This window comes from Myxocyprinus asiaticus, chromosome 26, assembly GCF_019703515.2.
Source record: "Myxocyprinus asiaticus isolate MX2 ecotype Aquarium Trade chromosome 26, UBuf_Myxa_2, whole genome shotgun sequence".
Lineage (NCBI taxonomy): Eukaryota > Metazoa > Chordata > Actinopteri > Cypriniformes > Catostomidae > Myxocyprinus > Myxocyprinus asiaticus.
This window is the reverse complement of record NC_059369.1, coordinates 29,546,821-29,571,010: the sequence shown is the minus strand read 5'-3', so window position 1 is coordinate 29,571,010 and position 24,190 is coordinate 29,546,821. Positions and strand designations below refer to the sequence as shown.

Genomic DNA, 24,190 nt, shown 5'->3' with positions numbered 1-24,190 from the left:
GTTATCCTGCAAAGCCTGTGCTGCAAGTCTCCAATGCAATGAAGTAATTCATAGTCACAAATGTCACTCTCACACATTAAGTCACACACCTAGATAAGCTTTTTCATGCTGATACTGTAGATGAGCTACTACTAGGCTACTACTACACACTCAAACACACAAAACATCACTCACATAAGTCATAGGCACACACATAATAACACACACACTCAATTGAATAATACACACACACTGAAAAACCTGTCATTATTATGGCAAACGTACAATGTAAATCCATGTATTCTTGACTGATGCGGAGGTCAAGCTGCACACAAAAAAAGCCTTTTTTCCTGTCTTGGCAGTGGGAATGCAAAGCAAAGCAATACTGTTTCTTTGTTTTTCAATTAATTTATTTTCCACAAATGGAGTGAAGATTATTTACAATAAAAAGTACCTCAATGTGCACATTAATTATGTGCAACTTCTCTGAAAATATATAACCTCAAGGTAAAAAAATGTATCTTCACTAATCAGAGGGCGAACACATGAACACATGAAATACATTTTCTCTAATTAAATAAGTATTGTCTGTATAGGAAGAATTGTTTCACATATATCACATTTGAGATAATAAAACATCTACACTGCAAAAAAAATTTTTACTCAGTATTTTTCCTAATTTTCAATAAAATTTTCAAAATATTCTTAAAACAAGACACAAAATGACAAAAAAATTTAGTCTGGATTTCAAAGAAATCTAATAAAAGTGGTTTTCCTGCTGAATTAAGTTTTTTTTTTTTGACAGTTATCTTGTTTTAAACATAAATTGCACTAATTTTAGTGACAAGACTAAAAGGAATAATTTCTCCAAAACTGAAAATTCTCTCAACATTTACTCACCCTCATGCCATCCCAAATTCGTATTACTTTTTTGTTCTTCTGCAGAACACAAACACAGATTTTTAGAAGAATATCTCAGCTCTGCAGCTTCAAACAATGCAAGTGAAAGGTGGCCAAAACTTTGAAGCTCCATAAAGCACATAAAGGCAGCGTAAAAGTAATCCATATGATTCCAGTGGTTTAATCCACGTCTTCTAAAGCGATCCATTCAATTTTGTGTGAGAAAAGACCAAAATATAACTCTTTTTTTTCACTGAACACCATGGCATTGCAGTCTCAAGGCATGATCATGATTTCAAGTTCGATTACATTTTCTAGAGCTTGACACATGCACAGAGCACTAGATGAAGCTAGTAAGTGTAATGAAGCTTGAAATCATGAGACTGCTGAAGTCAAGATTTATAGTAAAAAGGGAGTTATATTTTGGTCTGTTCTCACCCTAAATCAATTAGATTGCTTCAAAAGACATGGATTAAACCACTGGAGTTTTATGGATTACTTTTATGATGCCTTTATGTGCTTTTTTGTGCTTCAAAGTTTTGGTCACTATTCACTTGCATTGTGTGGACCTAAAGAGCTAAGACTTTCTTCTAAAAATCATGTTTTTGGAGAAGAAAGTCATAGACATCTGGAATGGCATGAGGGTGAGTAAATGATGTGAGAATTTTTAATTTTGGGGGGAACTATTCCTTAAATATCTTCTGAAATTTTGTTTCTTAATTAAATATAAATTGTTTTAAGGATGTTTAGATATTTTTACCAGAAAACAAGACAAAAAAAGACAATACATTTTTGCATTAGTCTCTGTGCCACTTAGACACAGACGTATTTGAGTTTGTCTCAGGAATATAAAGTGCGCAACTGTAAAGTTTGAAGGTTCGAAAAGTGCTTAGAGAAGGTTGTTGAGGGAGTGGTGGATCATGGGAGGTTTAGTCAGTAACGGTGTTGAGTTCGGGTGCGATTATCAGCAGAGAAGCCTCGCCTACGCATGGTGACTCCCACAGAATCACCTGTCTGGTTCTGCAAGGAGAAGAAGAGAGAGAGAGGGGACAGATCTGTGAGCAGGTCACATTAGGTCAGGGGAACAGGTTGATTCCTCTCAACACATGGGCAATACTCACATATGCAGGAGCCAAAGCGAACATTCCCTTTACTGTTGTGTTGCCACCAACTGTATCTTGCACATCTGTTAAATTAATGCAAAGTGATCAGGAGAGATGAAGCTACATGCCAACAAACACAGTTGTTGCTAATTTTAAAATATTAAAACAAGATACATTCACTTAAACAAAGACAAATTAAGAGCTACTCTGATCATGTTATATAATTATTAAAGCAGGGATACACATAATTTTGTGGTGATTAATTATTATGATTACAAAGTACATGGATAAAAATATAAGACAAAAATTGTGGTAAACATATTAGCTTTGATTGTGTTGATTAAATTAAAAATATTTAAGATTAAACTGACATTGCAGGCGTTGATTAAGTCTATCCAGTGACTGCAGGATCTTCTGCTCCTCCAGTGAGAGAGCACTGACACTGAGAGACTTTGTTCCCTGGCTCTGTGGGACTGTGCTGTTTTGGTGGGACTGAGACAAGTCCAATGTGTCATGACCACCGTCTGTCACATCTGGGCCCGGAACACAGCATGAGGGCAAGCAAAGAAGAATGTTAATACTTTAATTGCTGCCAGTCACAACTTAAACACTAAAGTGTTGTAAACAATCATGCTCATTCGAGCTGTTTGAATGTCAAGAATATTTTTCTGTAAGTAGGGTCCAAAAGAAACCTTTGCCACACTTGATTTGAAAAAATGTATCTGCCAAATATGTATATTTCATACTGGCCATGAAACTGTATTTTGCATTTTTTTTTTTTTTATTTAATTGTCCCTAAAATTGAATTATTTAGCTGTTTTTTTTCCTTGCATATTTGTGACAAACAACGCAAGTTATTTCGTTATTCTGCAGCATCATATACGAAATGAACCATTTTCGGTCAGTCAGCGAAATGGCACCTGTCACAAAAACGTGAGGAAACATTGTGATTTTGTTCCTTATATTTTCACTGTGGTGACTTAATGCAAGGAATATTCCACATATGTGTTGTCCCATGCAGTTCTGATGAAAATTGTTTTTTTTATCATAGTAAGTTTTCCACTGAGGCAAAAGTGGTTACAAAATACGTGAGTCACTACAGATGTCTTCGATTGGAATCATCACGCCACCTACTATGTTGCTTTTATTGGCCAACTGGCTTGTAACTATATTTTATTTACCATCTAAAGTCCATTTTTATGCACATTTAGTGCTTTATATGTGTTCATCTTGGACCCAGTCTATAGGTATAAGCTTTAAACATACTGTCCCATGTGAACATGATATTTGATTTATTGTTTTACACATGAAATTTAAAGGGATAGTTCACTCAAAATAAAAATTATGTCATCAGTTACCAACCCTCAAAATGTTCCAATAAGACTTTCTTTCTTCCATGAAACACAAAAGATGTAAGGCAGAATGACTAATGGCTAAGTCACCATTTACTTTCATTGCATTTTTTCTACATACAGTGAAAGTGAATGTTGATTGAGGTATCATTCTTATTTTGTGTTCCACTGAAGAAATTCATATGGGTTTGGAACAACATGAGGTTGAGTAAATGATGACAGAATTTACATTTTTGGGAGAGCTAGCCCTTTAAGAAAACATTGATACATTGAAAAACAAGCAAGCCCACATACCCAAATAATAATATAAATTACCTTCACTGTCTGCTGCATGACCATTTCTGTTTGGGTGTGAAGTTTTTGGCACATTTACCTGTTCAACCAAAAGCAACCAATCAAAAATGCTCAATGATTAAAAACAACTAATCCCATAATGTAAAATTGTCAAAAACAACATAATTAATATGAATAAATCAGTATGTTGTCAATGTTGTATTTATCCTTTAAACAATAAACTCGACACTGTAAATAAACCAATAGAAAATTAACTAGTTGTAAGTCACATTTCACATAGCAGTAGAAGTGTTTATTTATTTATTTTTGCTTCCTAGGACAATAGCATGAACGTGTATATGTGTGTTTACCTGATAAGGAAAAGAGGGCTTTCTCTGCACTGTTCCTGCAGTTTGGTTTCTGCTGCTTTCCACTGAAACTCTGTTCTTCACCATGTTACCCTCCATAGTCTGTCTCCTTAGTGGATTTCTCACTGATTTAAAGAGGAAACTCAGTTTAACAAGCATATTTCATTGATTAGCAGATCAATTTACTTCAGAGTCTGGGTCAGCAATTACCATTGAAAGAAAGCAATGTTCTGCAAAATAGTGTGCTTCATTCATGGGGCTCAGATCACAAGAGGCAAACTTAAATTCTGTATATCTCTGCAGCTGTGACGTTTAAACAGCTCTAGTGAAGCAAAAAAGATGTCTTCAATTTTGTCACTTATATTGTGCCACCAGAGACATATTTCCTGGCTTTTGGGCTTTGAGGAGCTAAATGCTTTAAAAGGATCCTTTTGTTGGCATTAGGGACTTTCCCACTGGTGGTACTAAAGCCCGTTTTAGGTACTTTTCCCCAGGTCTAGTGCTTTTCATCGCATTTGCGCCTAAAGAACTATAGTTCCTCAAAGCTGTTTTAGGGGACATTTTTAGCTCCTACTCCGGGGTAGATATGTTTGGGACGTATAGGAACTATGGGAGGTGCTGCAGCCTGTAACTGGTAAAAACCTGCATTGAGAAAGGAGAGAAGCTCCACAGCTGCTATAGTAAACAACTAGTTGCTAGCATGCTACTGAGAGGATTGCACTAATTTTACAATTCCCTCAACAGAAATAACATATAACAAAATATCCAAAGAGAACGTATCCACCTGTTTCATATGTGTGTGTGACTTCATCGGGAGACACACTTTGAGTTTTCATCGCATCTGTACTGTGTGACTATACAGAAAATCTACTTTTCTGGGATGACGGATATAAATAATCAGATGTTTATCGAGTGTGGGTAATTGAACTTTATTATACACTAAACCATCATTAAATCTAGTTTACATGAGGGAAGTATTGCATGCCTGTTTCTGTGTGGTTCACTTTCATCAGGACGTCTTTTTGAAGTAAATAAGTGAGTATTTCGGTACAGTAATTTATGCTGAGTCATAAAAGCCTTTTTTTTGTTGATAAATAGGTTTACATTGCATTTCCAACATGTTGTCTGCTGAGTTCAGCGTGCGCAAAGTAGTTAAAGAGCGCTTTTCGGTGCCTCATCTCATCTCTCCAGCTGTAGCATGGAGCTACGCACGTACACCTAGCGAGCCCAGTTTAAACTGTAACCTGAAGACACAAGCTGCGTAAACTGCAAAAACTGGAAAATGCTGTCTTTGGAGGCTGTACAAGGATGGATGAAGGTAGGATGAAATAAGGTGCCTTTTCTGCTCATTCAAAACAACTGGACATTTTCACCACACTCCTCTCTATGCAACAATACTTCTTTTGAATTCCATGCTATTACTACAATGCAACCCACAAAAATCCATGTTGTTGTCATCTATCGCCCTCCAGGTCAGCTGGCAAACTTTCTCGAGGAGTTGGATGTCCTGCTGTCCTCCTTCCCGGAAGATGGTAGGCCACCTGCGGTTAATGGAGATTTCAGCATACACCAGAACAAGCCCCAGGCCACTGAACTTCAAGCACTACAGAAACTCACAGATCGGGCAACCAGCTGGACCTCATTTTTACACGTAACTGTACAAACATAAATATTCTTATTGCTCCTTTACATGTCTCTGATCACTACTTTGTTCAATTCAACATGACTCTCCCATCTATATTAAAACAGACTCTGCCTTTGGTTTCCTTTTGCTGTAACCTCCGTTCTCTTTCACCCTCATGCCTTTACACTGCTGTCTCTACCTCTCTTCCAACACAAAACTTATTTTCCATCCTGGATGTAAACACTACCAGACAAACTAAGCTCTACTTTAACAACCTGTCAAGACAGCATCTGTCCTCTCTCCTATAGGTCAGCGCGTATGACACCACCCAGCCCCTGACTCTCTGACGTCCTTCGTGAACATCGAACTGACCTCAGGGCGGCTGAAAGGAGATGGCGGAAATCTAAAGATCTGGCGGAAATCTAAAGATCTAGCAGATCTGGGTAAGTATCAGTCTCTGCTTTCAACTTTATTTTAGATAATGTTAAAGCTGCAAAAACGTCCTATTTCCAGAACAAGATCAACAGCACCACAGACACTCACAGCTTGTTTAGAACATTCAACACACTTCTCTGTCCTCTCCCTCCACTGCCTGACACATCACTGACAGCAGATGTCTTCACCACATTTTTTACTAAAAAGGTTACAGCCATCAGCAATACATTCTCAGTACCACACCCTCTCAAACACCCGCCTCCTGTATGCAACTCTTCTGTCTCTATGTTCTCTCCTCTGACTGACACTGAGGTCTCTAAACTCCTCCTCTCCAACCACCCCACCACCTGTTCCCTTGACCCCATTCCTTCCCACCTTCTCCAAGAAATCCCTCCGTCCATCCTACCTGCACTCACACACATAATTAACACATCTCTACTTACAGGCATTTTTCCCATTACATTTAAGCAGGCTCAAGTAACCCCGCTGCTTAAAAAACCTGCACTTAACCCACACAAGTAGAACACTACAGACCAGTCTCTCTCATCCCATTCATGGCGAAAACACGTGAAAGGGCAGTTTTCAATCAGATCTCTGCCTATCTCTCACAGAACAAGCTGCTGGATGACAATCAGTCAGGCTTCAAAAGTGGACACTCCACCAAGACTGCCCTGCTGTCTGTCACTGAGCCACTGAGACAGGCGAAAGCTGGATCCAGATCATCCATCCTGATTCTACTGGACCTTTCTGCAGCCTTTGACACAGTCAAACATCAGATCCTACTCTCCACCCTCTCTACTCTGGGCATCACAGGAGCTGTGCTTGACTGGTTCAATTCCTATCTCTCAGGTAGGTCCTTCAAGGTAGCCTGGAGAGGTGAGGTGTCCAAGTCACATCAGCTACTTACTGGGGTACCTCAGGGATCAGTGCTTGGGCCACTTCTTTTCTCTATATACACAATCACTGGGACCCATCATTCAGGCACATGGTTTCTCTTACCACTGCTACGCCGATGACACACAGCTTTACTTGTCTTTCAAGCCAAACTACACCACAGAGACTGCTCAAATCTCTGCCTGCTTGGCAGACATGTCGGCCTGGATGAAGGAACACCACCTGCAACTTAACCCAGCCAAGACTGAGCTCCTTGTCTTTCCAGCCAACCCTGCTGTTGAACACAACATCACAATGCAGCTGGGTTCAACTACAGTAACGCCTTCCAAAATGGTCAGAAATCTAGGGGTAACCATCGATAACCAACTAAATTTCACAGACCACATCTCAAAGACAGCACGATCATGTAGATTTACACCCTACAATATCAAGAAGATAAGACCCTTCCTCTCTGAACATGCCACACAACTTCTTGTTCAGTCACTTGCCATAACTAGACTGGACTACCGTAATGCACTCATTGCAGGCCTCCCTGTATGCGCAATTAGACCCCTGCAAATGATCCAAAATGCAGCAGCATGTCTGGTCTTTAATGAACCAAAGAGCGCACGTTACACCACTCCTTATCTCTCTTCACTGGCTGCTGGTTGATGCACATATCAAATTCAAGACTCTGATGCTGGCATACAGAACAGTCACTGGGTCTGCTCCAGCATACCTAAAATCATTTCTGCAGAACCTTCTCCCACCAGAAGCCTGCGGTCGGCTAAGGAACAGCGCCTGGTTGTATCAACACAAAGAGGCACCACAACACTTTCCCGGACTTTCAGTTTCATCGTACCACGTTGGCTGAATGACCTTCCCAACTCCATCCATGAAGCTGACTCACTTTCTGTCTACAAAAAAATGGCTAAAAACACATCTTTTCCATGAGCACTTAACCAGCCACACACACAAAAACTTTTGTTGCACTTTAATCTGTTTTGAATACTACTATTCTGATGCTAGTGCAACTTTGTAATACAGCACTTTTCATATGACTGTCTCCTTAAGATGATTGCTTATAATGTATTCCTCTTTTGTAAGTTGTTTTGGATTGAAGCGTCTGCCAAATGAATAAATGTAAATGTAAATGTTAAACTGTTCAGAGAGTTCCATTCATCCAAAAACACTGTTGCTTAAACCATTAACTGATAAAGCAGCTGCCTATGTTTTCAGATGCAGCCAAAGTTCATATAAAACAGCCTTAAACAAACAAAAGAGTAGCTCCGATCCCAGCGTCCTTCGTTGTTGTTGTTGATTTTGTTGTTGCTATGAAACGCGCATGCAAATAACGTCAGGAAAAATGGTCGATACTTGATGATGTCAATACGGTGGTTCCTTTTGTGAATGCGAAAGCAACAGTGGAAAATTCTCCTCAGGTATTCTGTTCCTCGTAAGAGTTATCATCTAGAAAGTAACTGTGGGAAAAGTACCAGGACTGTAGGTGGGAAAGGTCCTATTAATGATTAATTATTAATTAATTATTAATTAACGTTAGAGGAGGACAAGAGAAAGTCACCCATTCTTGAGACTCCGTTGACACCACTGATCAGACTATCACCATTGATGGTAACATGGGACAGACTGGCACATGCTTGAGGCGAAGCAGACAATGGGCCATTGTTAGTCAGGAAACTTTGAGGGTCACCTAAGTCAATTCAGAGTGAGAAAGACACACATAAAAAAGGAGAGTAAGACTGTACAAGAGAAAGTTCCCAAAGTATGAAACTCTCTTCTCCTGTCCTTAAGGTCTCTTCCTCAAATTTCAGGATATTCAGAGGTTTTCTTATGTTAAAAAATAATAATAATTGACCCTTGAGGAACAACACTCCATCATTAAATGGATCCATTTCTACAAAGCAGTAATCCCAATTGGTGCAGTGCTGTGCAAAGGGCCAGAAAAAACAGACTCTATCGATCTAACACAAAAAAAGAGCCTTTTCCAAATATCCTCCAAGAATCTCAAACAAAGCTGCTGAACTTGCCGACACACAAAGAGAACTCAGTTTCTTCAATAGACTCACGTTTGACAAGGTGCAGTGAAAGTTCACGGGAAGCCAGTTTATTCCATGACTGCTGGATTTGTAATATATGGCTAGAATGTTCCATATCAGTTGAAAGACACCTATACTGAAATATTTTCCCCCCCAGAGCAGGTAAACAATCATTCTTCAATCTTCAAATTGTTTTAAAGAAAAGATTAAAAACAGAAGGGGAAAATAATGCAGCACACTCACAACCGTCAACTAATTTAAACATATTTAATTTTTAATATACAGCTAATTTAAGCAGAATTTTGGATCAATAAGACTACACTGGAGTGGTGGTGGTGTAGTGGACTAAAGCACTGAACTGATAAGCAAAAGGTTGTTGGTTGAATTCCCACAGCCACCACCATTGTGTCCTTGAGCAAGGCACTTAATTCCAGGTTGCTCCAGGAGGATTGTCCCTGTAATAAGTGCACTGTAAGTCACTTTGGATAAAAGTGTCTGCCAAATGCATAAATGTAAATGTACACTGTAGGTGGGGCCACCCAGTGCAATGTGACAAAAAACACTAAAAACCTGAATTGTTACCTTACCTAGTTCACCAAAAAATGAAAATTCTCACAACATATACTCACCCTCACTTTCTTTCTTCTGCAGAACACAATGAAGATTTTTTGAAGAATATCTCAACTTTGTAGGTCCATACAATCCGAGTGAATGATGACCAAAACTTTTAAGCTCCTAAAAGCAAACAAAGGCAGAATAAAACTAATCCATAAGACTCCAGTGGTTTAATCCATGTCTTACGAAGCGATTTAATAGGTTTTGGGTAAAGAACAGACCAAAATGTAACTCCTTTTTACAACATAAACACACGGCAGGTCGGCATGTTGTTTCCAATAGTCCCGGTACACTAGGATCGGCCGAATCACGGACCGCCGTCATTTCCTTTCAGATAGCCTATGTTTGCATTGGTTGCGTCAGCAGCTGGAGAGACCAGGGTTTGGATCCCGCTTTGAGACCAGGGAGTAATCGTTATTGCATAATCAGTGACTAGCACGATTCTGACGTTGCATTTTCAACTCTAACATAAATTTTTTACTCCACTAACGGTTAGGGTAAGGCGTAGGTTTGGGTTGGGTTGGGTGGTAGACTTTACAAAACAGGCATTTTTCTTCACTGTATTAATGCTTGTACAGCTGAAAACAACTCGCTTCACATCTTGCTTCTAGCGCCCCTACGTGAACATTACACCCGGAAAATGGAGCTCAAACGTGCCCATACACCCAACAACACTTACCGCTCTGGCCATGGGGGGGAAGTGTTATTAATTTTGTTAAGTATACATCGATTTTACCTAAAGAAAGGCTGACCTACTCTTTCTGATCTCACTGTGAGGTCAGTCTGCCTTTTTACACTATACATCTTGTCACTGCAGTCTCTAGGCACCATCATGATTTCAAGATCGATCACACTTCCTAGCACTTGAAGCATGCACAGACCACCAGATGGCGCTATTGGAAGTGTAATCGAGCTTGAAATCATGATCATGCCTAGACACTGCTGATTTATAGTGAAAAAAGAATTACATTTTGGTCTGTTCTAATTCAAAAGTGATTACATCGCTTCATAAGACCTAAATGGAGTCGTATGGATTACTTTTATGCTGCCTTATTTGCTTTTTGGAGCTTCAAAGTTTTGAATACCATTGACTTGGATTGTATGGAACTGCAGAGCTGAGATATTCTTCTATGATGAAAGAATTTTCATTTTTCTTTAAAGGAATGCTCCGGGTTCAATACAAGTTAAGCTCAATTGACAGCATTTGTGGCATAATGTTGTTTACCACAAAACTTATTTCGCTTTGTTTACAAAAAGCAAAAATGGAGGTTACAGTGAGGCAATGGAAGTGAATGGGGCCAGTTTTTTGAGGGTTTGAAAGCAAAAATGTGAAGCTTATAATTTTACAAAAGCACTCACATTAATCCTTCTGTTAAAACTCATGTAGTACTGTATTTGAGATGTTAAGTCGTTTAAATAATTTTTCAGTCGATTTTAGGTGTTGTTGACATTACATCGTCATGGCAACTAAGATGTAAAATTGGCTATAACTTTACATAGAAAAGGTTAAGTGATTTTATCATGTTAACATGCATATTGTTTATGTCTTGTAGCTAAACTTTTGAAACAGTTCAGTATTTTTACATAAAAAATTGGAAAAATTCCATTTTAAGTGCCTCACTGTAACCCAGATTTTTGCATTTTTTTATTTAAAAAAAAGGAGGGACGAGTTGAAATAAATTATTAAATCAATATTATGCTACAAATGCTGTCGATTGAGCTTAACTTGTATTAAACCCGGAAAATTCCTTTAAGGTTCTATTTCTACTTCATCTAACTCTTGCAAATTACATTTGTTGGTGTAAGCTAATGTATTCAAGTTGATTCAGTCATATTTAATTATATTTAAGATGTAATAAAACCAAATAAAACCAGTTTATTTAGATGTTACCACATGAAGCACGCTTTTTAAGTTTATCTTACAAAACCAAGCAAACAAAATGTCCAATCACTCATCACTTGTCATGTCTGGTTAGGACAAAAACATTGTAAGGCCACATCCACACTATTCCGTTTTTGTCTGAAAACTGATTTTTCACTCTCCTAACACCAATGTTTTCTAAAGTATGCAATAATGGAGAGCGTTTTTTAAAATGCTCAATTTTTGGTAAAGGAACGAATTTGTTTTTTAAATGAAAATGTATTAATATGGACGTGGCCATTCAAAATTCTACTAATTAATGTAAGTGAAATAAAAATGTGTTAGGAGAGAAATACTGAGCTTGGGGTTTGCTTTACCATCTTTGCTGGCTAAAGCACTTCGGACTCCATGCCACAGAAGTGTAATCTCCTCATCTGTTGGAGTGCGATCCAAACAGATTCCGTTCTCTCCACAGCTGCGCATCCAATTGTCTGCAAGAGCATCTGCAGGAGAGAGGTAATAGATGCCCTTGGACCCAGTCTGATGTATGTAGGTATAATGAGGTGCTTCTGGAGCACAGAGAGCATCTTTTTCTGTTTTAAGGATAGGCCGATGAGCCATTGTCTGGCTATCTGGATTGTCTTTGTACAGGGCCAGCTCAACTGCCTGATCTGGTTTGCTTTGTACACCATCATCACAGTAGGCTGCCTTGGGGTTGTACATGGGGGACTCTGCTAAGTCACACTCCATAACTTCTGGTTTTGGAGGGGGCCGAGGCACCAAGATATTCCCCTGGGTCTTGGCCACATGTTGTGCTTCCCTGGCAGATTGTGGTCTGATGATAGTGCCCTTCCTGGCCCTGGAGGTAATGGGAACCGAGCTGACTCTGGCTGAGCGCACTCTCCGGGGAGTCCGAGGGCCCCCAACATAAAGGCCTCCTCTTTGGGATGTGGGCTCCCTGATATGTTCTTGTATACTGTTTTTTTGGGGCCCTACATCTGCCCAGGCCTGTCTAGAGGATTGGGGCTCAGCAGGGGCAGTGAAGGATTTATTGGAAATGTTTTTTGATACCCCTGTGAGTAAATTCACATAGTCTGAGTTGTGCAAACCCTGCTGTAGATCTGCTGAGGGGTATTTATGTGTTTGTTGATGCAGGTTAGCATGCATGCTTTTCGCTACTGCATGCTTGCTGGGGTCTTTACACACTCTGTCCACATCCACCCCCTCAATTCCATTTACCTCATCAAACCATCGTAGTTTCTTCTTAACGGTCCTATTTTGCTCTGGCTCTTTGAGTTTTGCCCTGGCCAGTTCCACACTGTCCCTAATTAATATGGCCACTTCTTTGGTGAAAAGTACATGTCCAGGGGTGTATGTGAATTTGACATTTCCTGATTTTAAATGGTTTTTAAGAATTCCTTTCAGGAATCTGACATTGCTGCTATTAGGAACATGGGTCACAGGCTCTGCTGATGTTCTGTCTGGTTCCTCTGTGTTTCTGGAAGACTTGGACATTCTGGCCCTTGCCAATTTGGTGATATCTGTTTCATTTTTAGGATCTAAAAGATCTATTCTTATACTCTTCTCCGTACTCAGAGGTTTGGATTCTCTCTTGGGCCCTGTAGCATTGTCTACATCTGGTTTGTGTTCGTGTGACTTTGAAAAACTCAGCATTTCTATTGGTTGTATGTCTGAATTACGGGAACTTGGATCAGTTTGAGAGATTATGCTCACACCAGCAGCAGCACTTGAGAAGACTTCGAACACACTGTCGCTGTTTTTGCATCTGCTGGCTGGAAGAGCTGTCTGCCTTTCTGATGAATGTCTAGCGTGTTTCTCCTCCAGGGTTCTTGTCTGCTGATTGGATTCTGACTTGAGCTCTTTAGTCAGACTTGAGGATTCCAGGGGTGTGGTATCTGGCACGGTCTGTGTTTTGCAGTGGGCAACCACAGATGCTTTGTCTTTCAAAACGATCCCTTGAGCATTCTTGTCATTATGATGAGTCATATGTTCTGAATTAGCTAATAAGTCCTGCTGAGTCAACTCTTTTTTGCAAGAAAGAGTACACTGGGTGTTAAAGCTCTGTGTTTGGTCCTTTAGGTTACATTGCTCTGTTGCTTGCGTGAGATTCTCGAGACTCCCGCTTTCCTCTGCAGACTCATGATCCCTGGGTTTGCCTTCATGGCTTAAGACCTCCACCTGGAAACTCTTTGCTGCAGAACAGGAGGGGTTAGGCAATGAACACAGGTTTTTGGACTGTCTTTGTGGTAATGGAGGTGTTTTGGGGTCTTGGAACTTAGGGGGATCCATAAGGGAGTAGGAGGACTGGGCACAGTTGGTGCTTTGGTGGGAACAACAAACCAGGTTAGAGCAGCTGACTGATTTAGTGCCATGGCTTTGCTGCGGGTCTCCATTCTCTAAGCTGTCCAGACTTGACAAGCTCTCTGTCTCACTATGTGGGGTATCAGGGTACTCCTAAAAATCAATATATATATATATAAAAAACATTAGACCACATATGCTGTAATACTGGTTGACTGAGTGCTTTTTGGAGATCACGTTACATACTTTGTTTTGATAGAAAGAAAATCATAGTAAGTTACTCTTAAACTGTTGAAGGAAATAGCGTAATTGTAAGTTTCTTCAACAAAATTATAATTAATAGGAAACATCAAAATTAATTTTTGGGAATATTTAGACTTTCCATGTGGAAATAGATTAATGCAAATAGTTTATCCTTAAAGGTATAGTTCACCCCAAAATAAAAATTCTGTTATCATGAACTCACCCTTGTGTTGTTCACAACCCTTATGACTTTCTTTAATGGAATAGAAAAGATGTTAGGCTGAATATTAGGGACTCACAGCCTCAGTCCCTATTCACTTTAACTGTATTGAAAAAAGAGAACTGCAGACATTCCACAAAATATCTCCTCTTATGTTCCTTGGGACAAAGGAATTCAAGTGGGTTTGGTACAACATAAGGGTGAGTAAACGATAACAGAATTTTTACTTTTGGGTAAACCCTTTAAGGCTCTGCCTTGAATCAAAAAACATTAGGATTAGGAATCTTTAATCTGCTTTACCAAAAAAAAAATCACAAATAAAATCAATCATTATGATAGCATGCTGAACTTCCAAGAGGAAAATTACATGCAGGTAGAGCTTGATTGTCACATACATTCCAATGTAAGGCATTACATTTCAAAAGTCTGACTACATTTGTGCATAGAATGTAACACTTTTCCAAGAATACTTAAACTTAAAACCTCTCCTATAAATAGGATTATAACCTTTTGTGTCCTGTTCTGTTCAGAGTGTTCAGAGTTCAACATATAAAATTATGTGTTGGCTCCAACCCCGTGTAGGTAGGTAACATACCAGTTACATGTGTAAAGAAGAGGACATACTGTAGCGGAGTGTGTGTTAGTGAAATAAAGATATATGTGTGCGTGTGTATCTGCGGTTTTAATTTGTGTTTGCGAGATTAAAGGATCAGGATGAGCTCATCCCTTTAAAAGATCTCCGTTAGTTCAAACAATGCATGTTGTGGCAGGTGGAGCCCTGGGCTAAAATTACAATGTCAATTTTTTTTAAACAGTTGGACTCACTCAGCTCTTAACACACTCATACACTTATCCAGATTTGCCAACAGGCCTCTTTCAACATACACCAATTACAGGCCCTGTAAATCGCTGTGAACTAACACCTGCACAAAGAAGATAATAACAAAAAATAAAATAATCACTCTATTTTACAACATTGCACAAAAAATAACCTCGACCCAGTATAATACTAGCATATATAAAGTCTTGCAGAGCACACCATAGACTATAACATTGGTTTATCTGTTACTGTTACCAATATATTCTTTATACACGCTTTACCACAAGTACCTTTCAGCATATCTTTATATATTTTATTTAGATTAACCTGTGAATTGAACTGCTCTTTTTCTTTCAGGACTGCCTGTGCCTCCTGCTGCTCATTGAGGAGGAGCAGCTGGTTCTTGAAGTTACTCAGGCTCTTCTCCTGCATGAGTTTGGCGTAGGTCTCAGCTGCAGACAAGGCACGCAGGTGATGGGCGCCCCCTGGAGGATTTGGAGAGGGAATGCAGCTCCTGAAACAAGTAGGTATATGGATAGCATTGTTGCATTACATGCAGCCAAATTTTAAAAAGTTTTTGGTGCAACCAAAAGTATAAATATTTTGAATTTAGTAACAATACAAAAGTTTAATTAATAAAAAATAAAAAAAGTCAGTAAGGAATCACAAAACATTTTGGTGACACTTTAAAAAAATATAAATTTGAAAACAATAATTAATAATGCAGATCATTCAGCTAGAAATGTCATGAACATTTTATTCATATGTGTTTATACATATTCATATCTGAATGTACAGTACATGAACTACCGGTCTGTTTATTCCAGTTTACATGTCTCTCTATTAACAGCATCCGAGGCATGCCGATTACCACAAAAATGATTAGACTTATCCCTTAGGTCGAAAAAACAAACACGTGACTTGCTTAACGAGCACACTAATGCACCTAAATGGAAGTTTTTTGTTAAACCATTTACATGAATTATTCAGTAAAATGTTTATTACTTGATCTGTAAATGATCCTTTTGAGGTGGGAATACTTTTCTTGGTGGATGAACTTCTATTTATGTGTTACCAATGTAATTCCTTTGGGTGGAGTTTGCTCATGTAATGGGGGGTCTGCGGCAAGACCACAGGTGTCCTTTGATCTCATACAAATTCGTATAAAAAATGCAAAACGTGTTAAGAAATACAGTAAGTCTAACCAATGCTAAAGTGTAGGAGTTCAGCTCAATGTTTCAATGTCCCTCCCACATTAAAATAAAAAGTAGAAGTACAATGTAATGTACAAGTACATGACACTGTACATCAATAAAGATGATACTATGCACATGTTAAAAGCATTCACATATAAGTATATACATATATACATGTTATACATATACGTGCTTAGAAAGCAACACTCAGTTTTATACAACATTAAGCAGGAGGTCCCTGCTCCATCTCTCTATGCACCAAGGGGCCTTCGCCTAAAAAAGGTTTAAGACCTCTGCTTTACTGATATCCTTGTGCATATCATGCTAAAGTTATTTGGCTTAAATGGTCATGACATGAGTTGAAGGACTGGATATACACAGACATGCTCAGAAAGTGCAGACAAGCTAGAAAGCAATTGTCACATCTCACAAACGCTAACACATATTATGTTTATGTGTTAAAAATGATATAAGTGATTTTTGCTGTTCTGGAACTTCCACCTGACAAACTGTTGAATTAGCCATGCCCTCTCTCACCTAGGGCTGTTACAGAGAAAGGTGTTATATATCATGGCACCTATTTTTTGATAGCTGACAGGTAATATAGCTGTTTTCTGCATGCCACTTCATAAAACAAAATCACTTAGAGCACCTTTAAGGGTAGAATTTCAAAACTGTGATGAATTGTATATTCTTATATGTTTATGTTTATAGTATTTAATGTTGTTTGCTGTATATGTGAATTCTGTTGTTGTACTACAGAAATAGAACATACTGTGATTGTGCATCACTTTAAGTGCACTACTGTACTTTTTGTTTTAAACTGAGGGATGAGTCGAATATATTTTTGACTGTAATCAACAGAATGTCACAGATGCTGGGGACAGAGCTTAAGTTATATTTAGCCTGAAATAATATATTAATGACTTAATGAAAGCTATTAAGCTGCATTACCAATTATTAAACTATGTATCTTCAACCAGTAAAGAATTACTACCATGCTTTTGTCATGGCAAAATATCCTACCTGTTTATGGTGGAGGCACTGAACAAAAATGGAGACTGCTGAGCATATAAGTGTGGAGTGCCTTGAATATGATGAAGTGCTTCGTCAAGGTTGAGCGTTCTTCTGTTAAAAGCTGTTGCAGAACCCAAATCACTTTTATCACTATCAATTTAAAATTATAGTTACAGCACATGACCTAATCATAATTGCAAACAGACAGTTCAAGAGATAAAGAATGCATATAGACACATGAGTTACTGTGGACCTGACTGATTGCCTTGCCTGGTCTCTTCCTCTGGGAAAGAGGGAGATGAGCTCTTTGGAAGTTCTCTGTGGCATCCTGGACCCTCTGTCTACGCTGTTGTAGAACGTTCTCTCTTGATCTCTGCTCCTGAACATCCCACTGTTTCCTTCTCTCCTCCAGAGCCCTGAGAGATAGACCACACAGCAAAAAGACATAGAAAAATAGAGAGATGGTGAGAGACTACCTGCTTTTTCTCTCTCTCCATTTTATCTATACAAGTTTAAAAATAAATTCACAACTGAGACAGCACAAAAAGTGCAGTGTTAAAGACAGAAATCATAAGTGTTTTAAGAGACTTCATATGGGATATAATTAAGCAATATCCCACAAGCAGTGCTGTTGTTCTGTATATCAACAGAGCTGTGATTCAGTCAAAAGAAGCTCATTTGTCAACACCTACTGGCTTAAATATGCAATCTCAAGAAATGGTCACTGAATGAATCAGCAAATTAAATCAAAATGAATGATTAATCAAAATCACAACCACTATTTGGAAAGCCACGAACATGGAGAAGCAGAGTGACACAAACAGTGAAGCATCCCAGTGCTGTTTGACTATATATCAGCACTCTTGGAATGCCGCTTGTCCAATCAGATTCAAGGACCAAAACTACCTATTGTATAATTAAGCAATATCATGCAAGCAAGAGTGCTGTTGTACTGAATATCAGCATGGAATGGAGTAACTTACACAATATGGCCAGTTATTTTGTCAATTTTTGCTCCGCTAATGAAAACGGTTCCAAATGAACCCAGGGCAGGATCAACAGTGGCGTGTTGCTGAGTAATGCACAGACTGACAGCCTGTCTTGAACACCCCAAACAGACAAGCAGAGTGATTCAAACACTGAAGTTCCCCAGTGCTGTTAATATTCTAAATATCAGCACTCTTGAAATGCTGCTTACCCAGTCACATTAGAGGACAGCAACTAACTGTTGTACAATGGAGTATCATGAGAAATTTGGCAACTGCATGCAACATATCAAATGCACCCCTTAAATCAGAATGGAAATGAGACTTTAATCTAATTGCACAGGCTATCGTTATCTCTGACTCACAGGGTCAACAGAAACCAGAGTCTTCTCTAACAGATAGCATTTCAGCTAAATTAATTTGTTAATGGCACAACAATTAACACATTCCTACACAGCGACATTGAGCCGTAAAACAGAATTGCAACTAAGATCATGCAGATTAGTTTAGGATGGTGAAGCAAGAAGTATCAGTTAATTTGTATCAAAACCAGACATCACATCACGCATACATAGGTCTGCACACAAATGCACACTCACTCAAGGAATTCTCTGGTACACTTGCTATCTTCCTCTGTCAGGAATGATTTAATCACAACAGAAAAAGCTCCTTATGAACTCAGCCAGACAGGGCCAGCCCATCTTATAGGCAATACAGGCGACCGCCTGGGGCCCCGACGTGTCTGAAGGGACCCCACAAACACATGCAAAGCATATGAATAAGTCATAGAATTTAAGACATTTAGGACTTTTAATTTGAAACTCTGCGCAGTCTAATGGGTTCTAGAGTGCTTACACACTAGATAACATGCAACGCATGTTGACCTGATTGTGATAATTTATAACATACAAATCACAATGACGGTGAAAACTAAAAACATCATACTATGTATAAAATGAGCTCTGAATAATCACAAAAAGACAAATAACTGAAAGTGACAACAAATAAAATAACAGCATTGTATCTAAAATCGGCAAGAAGTAAAGCTAAGCACTACACACTAATCTGCATAATTTATTCAGAATGCAATTCATTGCTGGGAACTAGAGCGTGGCTTCTTTTCACAGTATTATTAGACAGGAAGGAATTCAGACACTGCTAATATAAAGACGCAAAAAAACTCACATAGAGTGAAAATATGAGCAATTAATCTGGAAAATAACCAAACCATCCTATCTGCAAAGATGTCAGCTCTCTAAGAGGTATGTGCTTTTTCTTTACATTTGATTACCAATATATACAGTATTTCAAGGTGTTGTGTTAATAGGCCCTATTTAAAATATGTAATTTTATTTATAAATAATTATACATTGCTGTAGTTACCTTATTTTCCCTGATGTTTTAACTTTTATTCACTTCTGCACACATTCTGGCCAACTTTTTGTTTTCATAGATTTTGTTGCTCTAAATAAACTTTTCAAGCATTTTCAGCAGAATTTCAAGCATTGTCAGCAGTGTCCTATACAATTAAAACTATCGAAAACTATTTTAAACAGCATTTTCTTATTTAGTGTAACTTTAATGGGTAACACTTATGGTCGTATTTGTTAACATTAGTTAACTACATTAGTTAACACGAACTAACAATGAACAATACTTAATAATCTTATTTAATGTTAATTACTACATATACTAGTCAATTTTAACATTAGTTAATACAACATGAACTAACATGAACAAACAAACAATTGTATTTTTATAAATTGACATTAACCAAGATTAATAAATGCTGGAAAATTGTATTATACATTGTTAATGCTACCTAATGCAAACCTTATTGTAAAATGTTACCCAGTAATTATCATACTTGCAGTTTCCATAACCTCATTTTAAACTGACACACTAGTTTATTTGTACTTCTTGAAAAAAAGTTGAAAGGTGATCAAAATAAGGTGATAAAATGGTGACTTGTCAAAGCACCTAAAATACACAAATTCCTTTATGCATGCATGTATATTTTAATCTAACATTTTCATGTTGGGGAAAAAAGCTATTGGAACACGTTATTTGTCATCTACTGAGCTATATACAGAATAGTGCTTCTTTTTTAGTGGTTTCTATTAAAAAATAAATAAATCTGCTCATCATGTTTGCAGTGGTTCTATGTTTTAAAGTTATTACAATTTTCACAAGGGGGGACCTGTTTTCATAATTTCACCTAGGGCCCCACAAACCCACGGGCCGGCCCTGGAGCTGGATCTTTGTCTCATCCTTGTCTGAACTTAGTGGGGGACACACTTGTCTTCATCACCATCATTGCTCTCTGTAAAGTAACATTCCTTTGGTCTTGCTGATTAGATCTTCTATTTCAAGCTTGTAAATCCTGGCTGACAAATAAAGGATTGTATAACTGTATCTGTGCCCTACATATTAGCTTCACCTTCAATGTGCACAGGGACTGAATGGGTCAAAAACCCAGACTGTGGCACTAAAAGCACAGAGACAGAATATATGACACTAACTGACTGTCTATACAGTCTCATTGGATCCTTATTGTCAAATTCAGCAGCTGTGCAGTGCACTGCTTCTCATCAAATCTATGGCACACTCAACCAGGAGCTTTTCAGCATAGTTGCCTCTTCTGTGAATTTGCTGAAGCTGTATTCTTCTTGTTATTGCCACTTCATGTAATAACAAGTCCCTTGAGTGCAGCAGGCTTGACTTCTATCAGATGTGTAGTGTTAAAAACTATGTTGTATGGATAACAAGTTTTAGAAAATAAATATTAAGGTAATTAGGTCAATGTCATATCTGACTTACTTTCGTCTGCGATTTGTTTCCAGGGAAAGTTTGCGAGCCTGAGCTCGACAGTACCGTTGTTCTTGTACCAAAAGATCCCTTTCATCTTCAGTCTGTCCACCTGTAATATTTCTAATGTGATGCAAAGTTAAGGAAATTATTTATTATTATTATTATTATTATTATTATTATTAAACATCTTATCATATTATTTTGTATCTAGAAATATGTACGGAACATATAAATGAATAGAACAGAACAGAATAGAATGTATTGAGAGTATATGTAGATATTACTTCTTAATTTAAATGGTCTAAAATCCTGATCTCACTTTACCATTACTCGGTCTTCCATGGCGTCCAATTGGTTCAGCCTCACCTGTTCATGCAACAACGTCCCGCTCTAGTGATCAAAAGTACAGAATAACTTGTAAAACAATGACATCAACCTAAAAAAATAAAAAATAAAAAAATAAATAAAAATAAAATAGTCGCTCGTAAACTCATGCAAGAGGAAGGATACGAGTAGTAAAGTGTGTCCTTCAGGGCTAGCATCCCGAATACCATGATAACAAGCTGATGACACGTCTCAATACTGTCGAGTTCTCATCCAAACCTGAGAAGTAACATCCTAATGCTGTTGGAACAGCCGCACAATAACATAGCTGACAAAATCAGATTTTGTATATGCTAAAATAAAATGTTGGTGCACAGGAAGAAGGAACAAATAAGATGAAGACTGGCCAGTCAGTGCGACAGACGAATACAAAACTACTACCAATGACATCATTACTTTCTTTAGTCTGCTATTTCTATCTGAACCAAAACCGCGTAAGTGCTATCAAAACATTGTTTAAAATGTTTAACATTATTCGTTATAGCTGAAACAGTTTCGCCATGTTGGTAACAACTGACGCGCTTCCTTGACAACAGAGACAAACTCGCGGTGGGGGCGTGGTCACGCCTGTAAGAAGCGATTGACGTTCAATATTGTTTACAATGCTGCCATCTGCTGGATATCAATGGGAATGCGTATGTTATGTCATAGGTTCTACCAGTAGGTGGCACCATTGTTACGTGCAATGAATACATGAAAGGACGTGAACGCCTTCATTGACGTTCCAGCAGTGTTGGGACATAAATATATAGCCTATATATGTGTCTGTAAAGATTTTCATTCATCCATCCTGTAGACTAGAGTGTCAGGCAGAGTTCAAACTCATTTCTCTGTATTTGAAGATGTCACTTTACTGAAGTTGTGAATCGTGGGTCCTCCCTGGATGGATCCTGTCAATCACAGCTGCCCTGAGAGTGTGAATTGGAGCGAAGCTCCGGGTAGAGATGTTACAACGGGAATGAGAGTAGCTGACAAGCCGTGTCGACCTCGTTCAGGTATGGTTGTTCCAGAATCACACAGCCTCTTTTGAGCTGCCTGTCCTCCCGTCTCCCTATTAGAGGTCTGCACGGGCATGAAAATGAAACACGACCCCTACCCGAAACCGTATGGCCCGGCCCGAATGATACCGTCAGATTTTAAGGACGACCCCGCTTACTATCTAATTCCTTCTCCTAGCAAGTACTGTTACAATAGGCTGTGTTTTATGTAAGTATATAGGCAACATTCGTAACAGTACTGAAACAGTAAACAAACACAGTTTTAACAAGGCACGGCAGCCCCCTAGTACACTAGAGCAGAAGGGAAAAAAGCATTGCTTTACTGTTTATTTGCTGAAACTTCACTTGGTGCAGAACAGTGGGGAATAAAATGAAACGATCCAACAGTCTCCTCTATGCAGTCTGAACTTGTTAATAATGTTGAATCTTTGTGACAACTGCGCTAAAAACAATCTAGACGCAGCTCAAAGAATGAAACCGAGTGCAGGTGTCTCAACATGTGTTTCTGAAATTTTGAAGTTATTTTTAACTTGACATGGTGTTTAAAATGTGCAGGTCCTGTGAAGAAAATGCGAGATGTGGTGCAAATGTCAAAGACATTGTCCAGCAAGTGTTTACGTAGCAGGGGCGGACTGGGAATAAAAAGTGGCCCTGGACTTTCTGGCCCAGAGCGGCCCACCAAACCCGGCCTGCAACACACCACACCATAACACACTGGCTCATTGATTTCATTTTCTGGCTCAATTTCAAATGTTTGTGTTGAAAAAAAGACATTTCTATTCACTGCTAGTCATGACAATGGGCCCCACCAGTGGAAACATTTTCATAATTTTTTAAACATATAAAACCACTGTAAATGTGATGAGTGGATTTCTAAAAATAGCACTAAAAATAAATAAGATCAGACAAATAACATGTCTGAAAACTTTTTTCCCACCATACAGATGTTAGGTTAAAATGTAGATGAATGTACAAGGGAAAGTGTTTATTTTAGGTGCTCGACAAGTCAGCATTTCTTCAAAGTTTTTAAAGATCTTAATCACCTTTCAACTTTTTTCTAGATGTGCAAATAAACAATCGTCTTAATTAATATGAGGTTGTGGAAACAACAAGTATAATAATAGTATATTATATATGTATTTATAGCTAAACAAGATCATAAAATGTGGTTTAAAATAGATGAAGAAAGTGTCACACAGCAGGACACTGATGACAATGCTTACAATTTCATGTTATTTACTCACATAACTACACTACCGTTCAAGAGTTTAGGGTCACTTACTCATTCTTTATTTAAAAAAAAAAAAATTTCTTCACATTTTAGAACAATAGTAAAGTCATTACAACTATGGAATAACATAAATGGAAATATGGGAATTATGTTGTGACTAAAAATCAAAACTGTGTTATATTTTAGCATCTTCAAAGTGGCCTCACTTTGCCTATAATTTGCAGACATGTACTCTTGACATTTTCTCAACCAACTTCTTGAGGTATCACCCTGGGATGCTTTTTAAACAGTATTGAAGGAGTTCCCATCTATATGTTGGGCACTTAGTGGCTGCTTTTCTCAATTATTTGGTCCAAGTCATCCATTTAAAAATAAAAAAATAAATAAATAAAAAATAAAAATTCATAAAATTTTCGTTTTGTAATTAAATAAATTAATATGTTGGCACAATTATACTTTTGTCTACAAAACTAATTTCAAACATTTAAGCATACACCTTCAGATCAAAATGTTTTTTAAGAT

The 24,190-nt window shown here is 38.2% G+C and overlaps 1 protein-coding gene across 1 annotated transcript; it reads right to left on the bottom strand.

The window, feature by feature from the left end:
• Positions 1-1,485: 1,485 nt before the first annotated feature.
• Positions 1,486-21,947, bottom strand: LOC127416802 (centrosomal protein of 126 kDa-like). Its single transcript, XM_051656352.1, has 12 exons — positions 21,566-21,947; positions 21,065-21,175; positions 17,529-17,674; positions 17,268-17,379; positions 15,373-15,559; positions 11,818-13,915; positions 8,490-8,618; positions 3,979-4,100; positions 3,650-3,707; positions 2,354-2,515; positions 2,001-2,065; positions 1,486-1,899 (listed from the first exon to the last, which is right to left on the bottom strand). The coding sequence occupies exons 1-12, from the start codon at positions 21,607-21,609 to the stop codon at positions 1,813-1,815; spliced, it is 3,321 nt and encodes a 1,106-aa protein (XP_051512312.1). The 5' UTR covers positions 21,610-21,947; the 3' UTR covers positions 1,486-1,812.
• Between the last annotated feature and the right edge of the window lie 2,243 nt (positions 21,948-24,190).

Bases quoted from the DNA above. Each gene is read 5' to 3' on its own strand.
- LOC127416802 (XM_051656352.1), bottom strand. From the start codon at position 21,609: ATGGTATTCGGGATGCTAGCCCTGAAGGACACACTTTACTACTC. The intron at 13,916-15,372 runs GTTAATCTAAAT...ATTGATTTTTAG, and splicing joins AAGAGCAGTTCAATTCACAG to GAGTACCCTGATACCCCACA. The intron at 1,900-2,000 runs GTGAGTATTGCC...TTCTCCTTGCAG, and splicing joins TCGCTTTGGCTCCTGCATAT to AACCAGACAGGTGATTCTGT.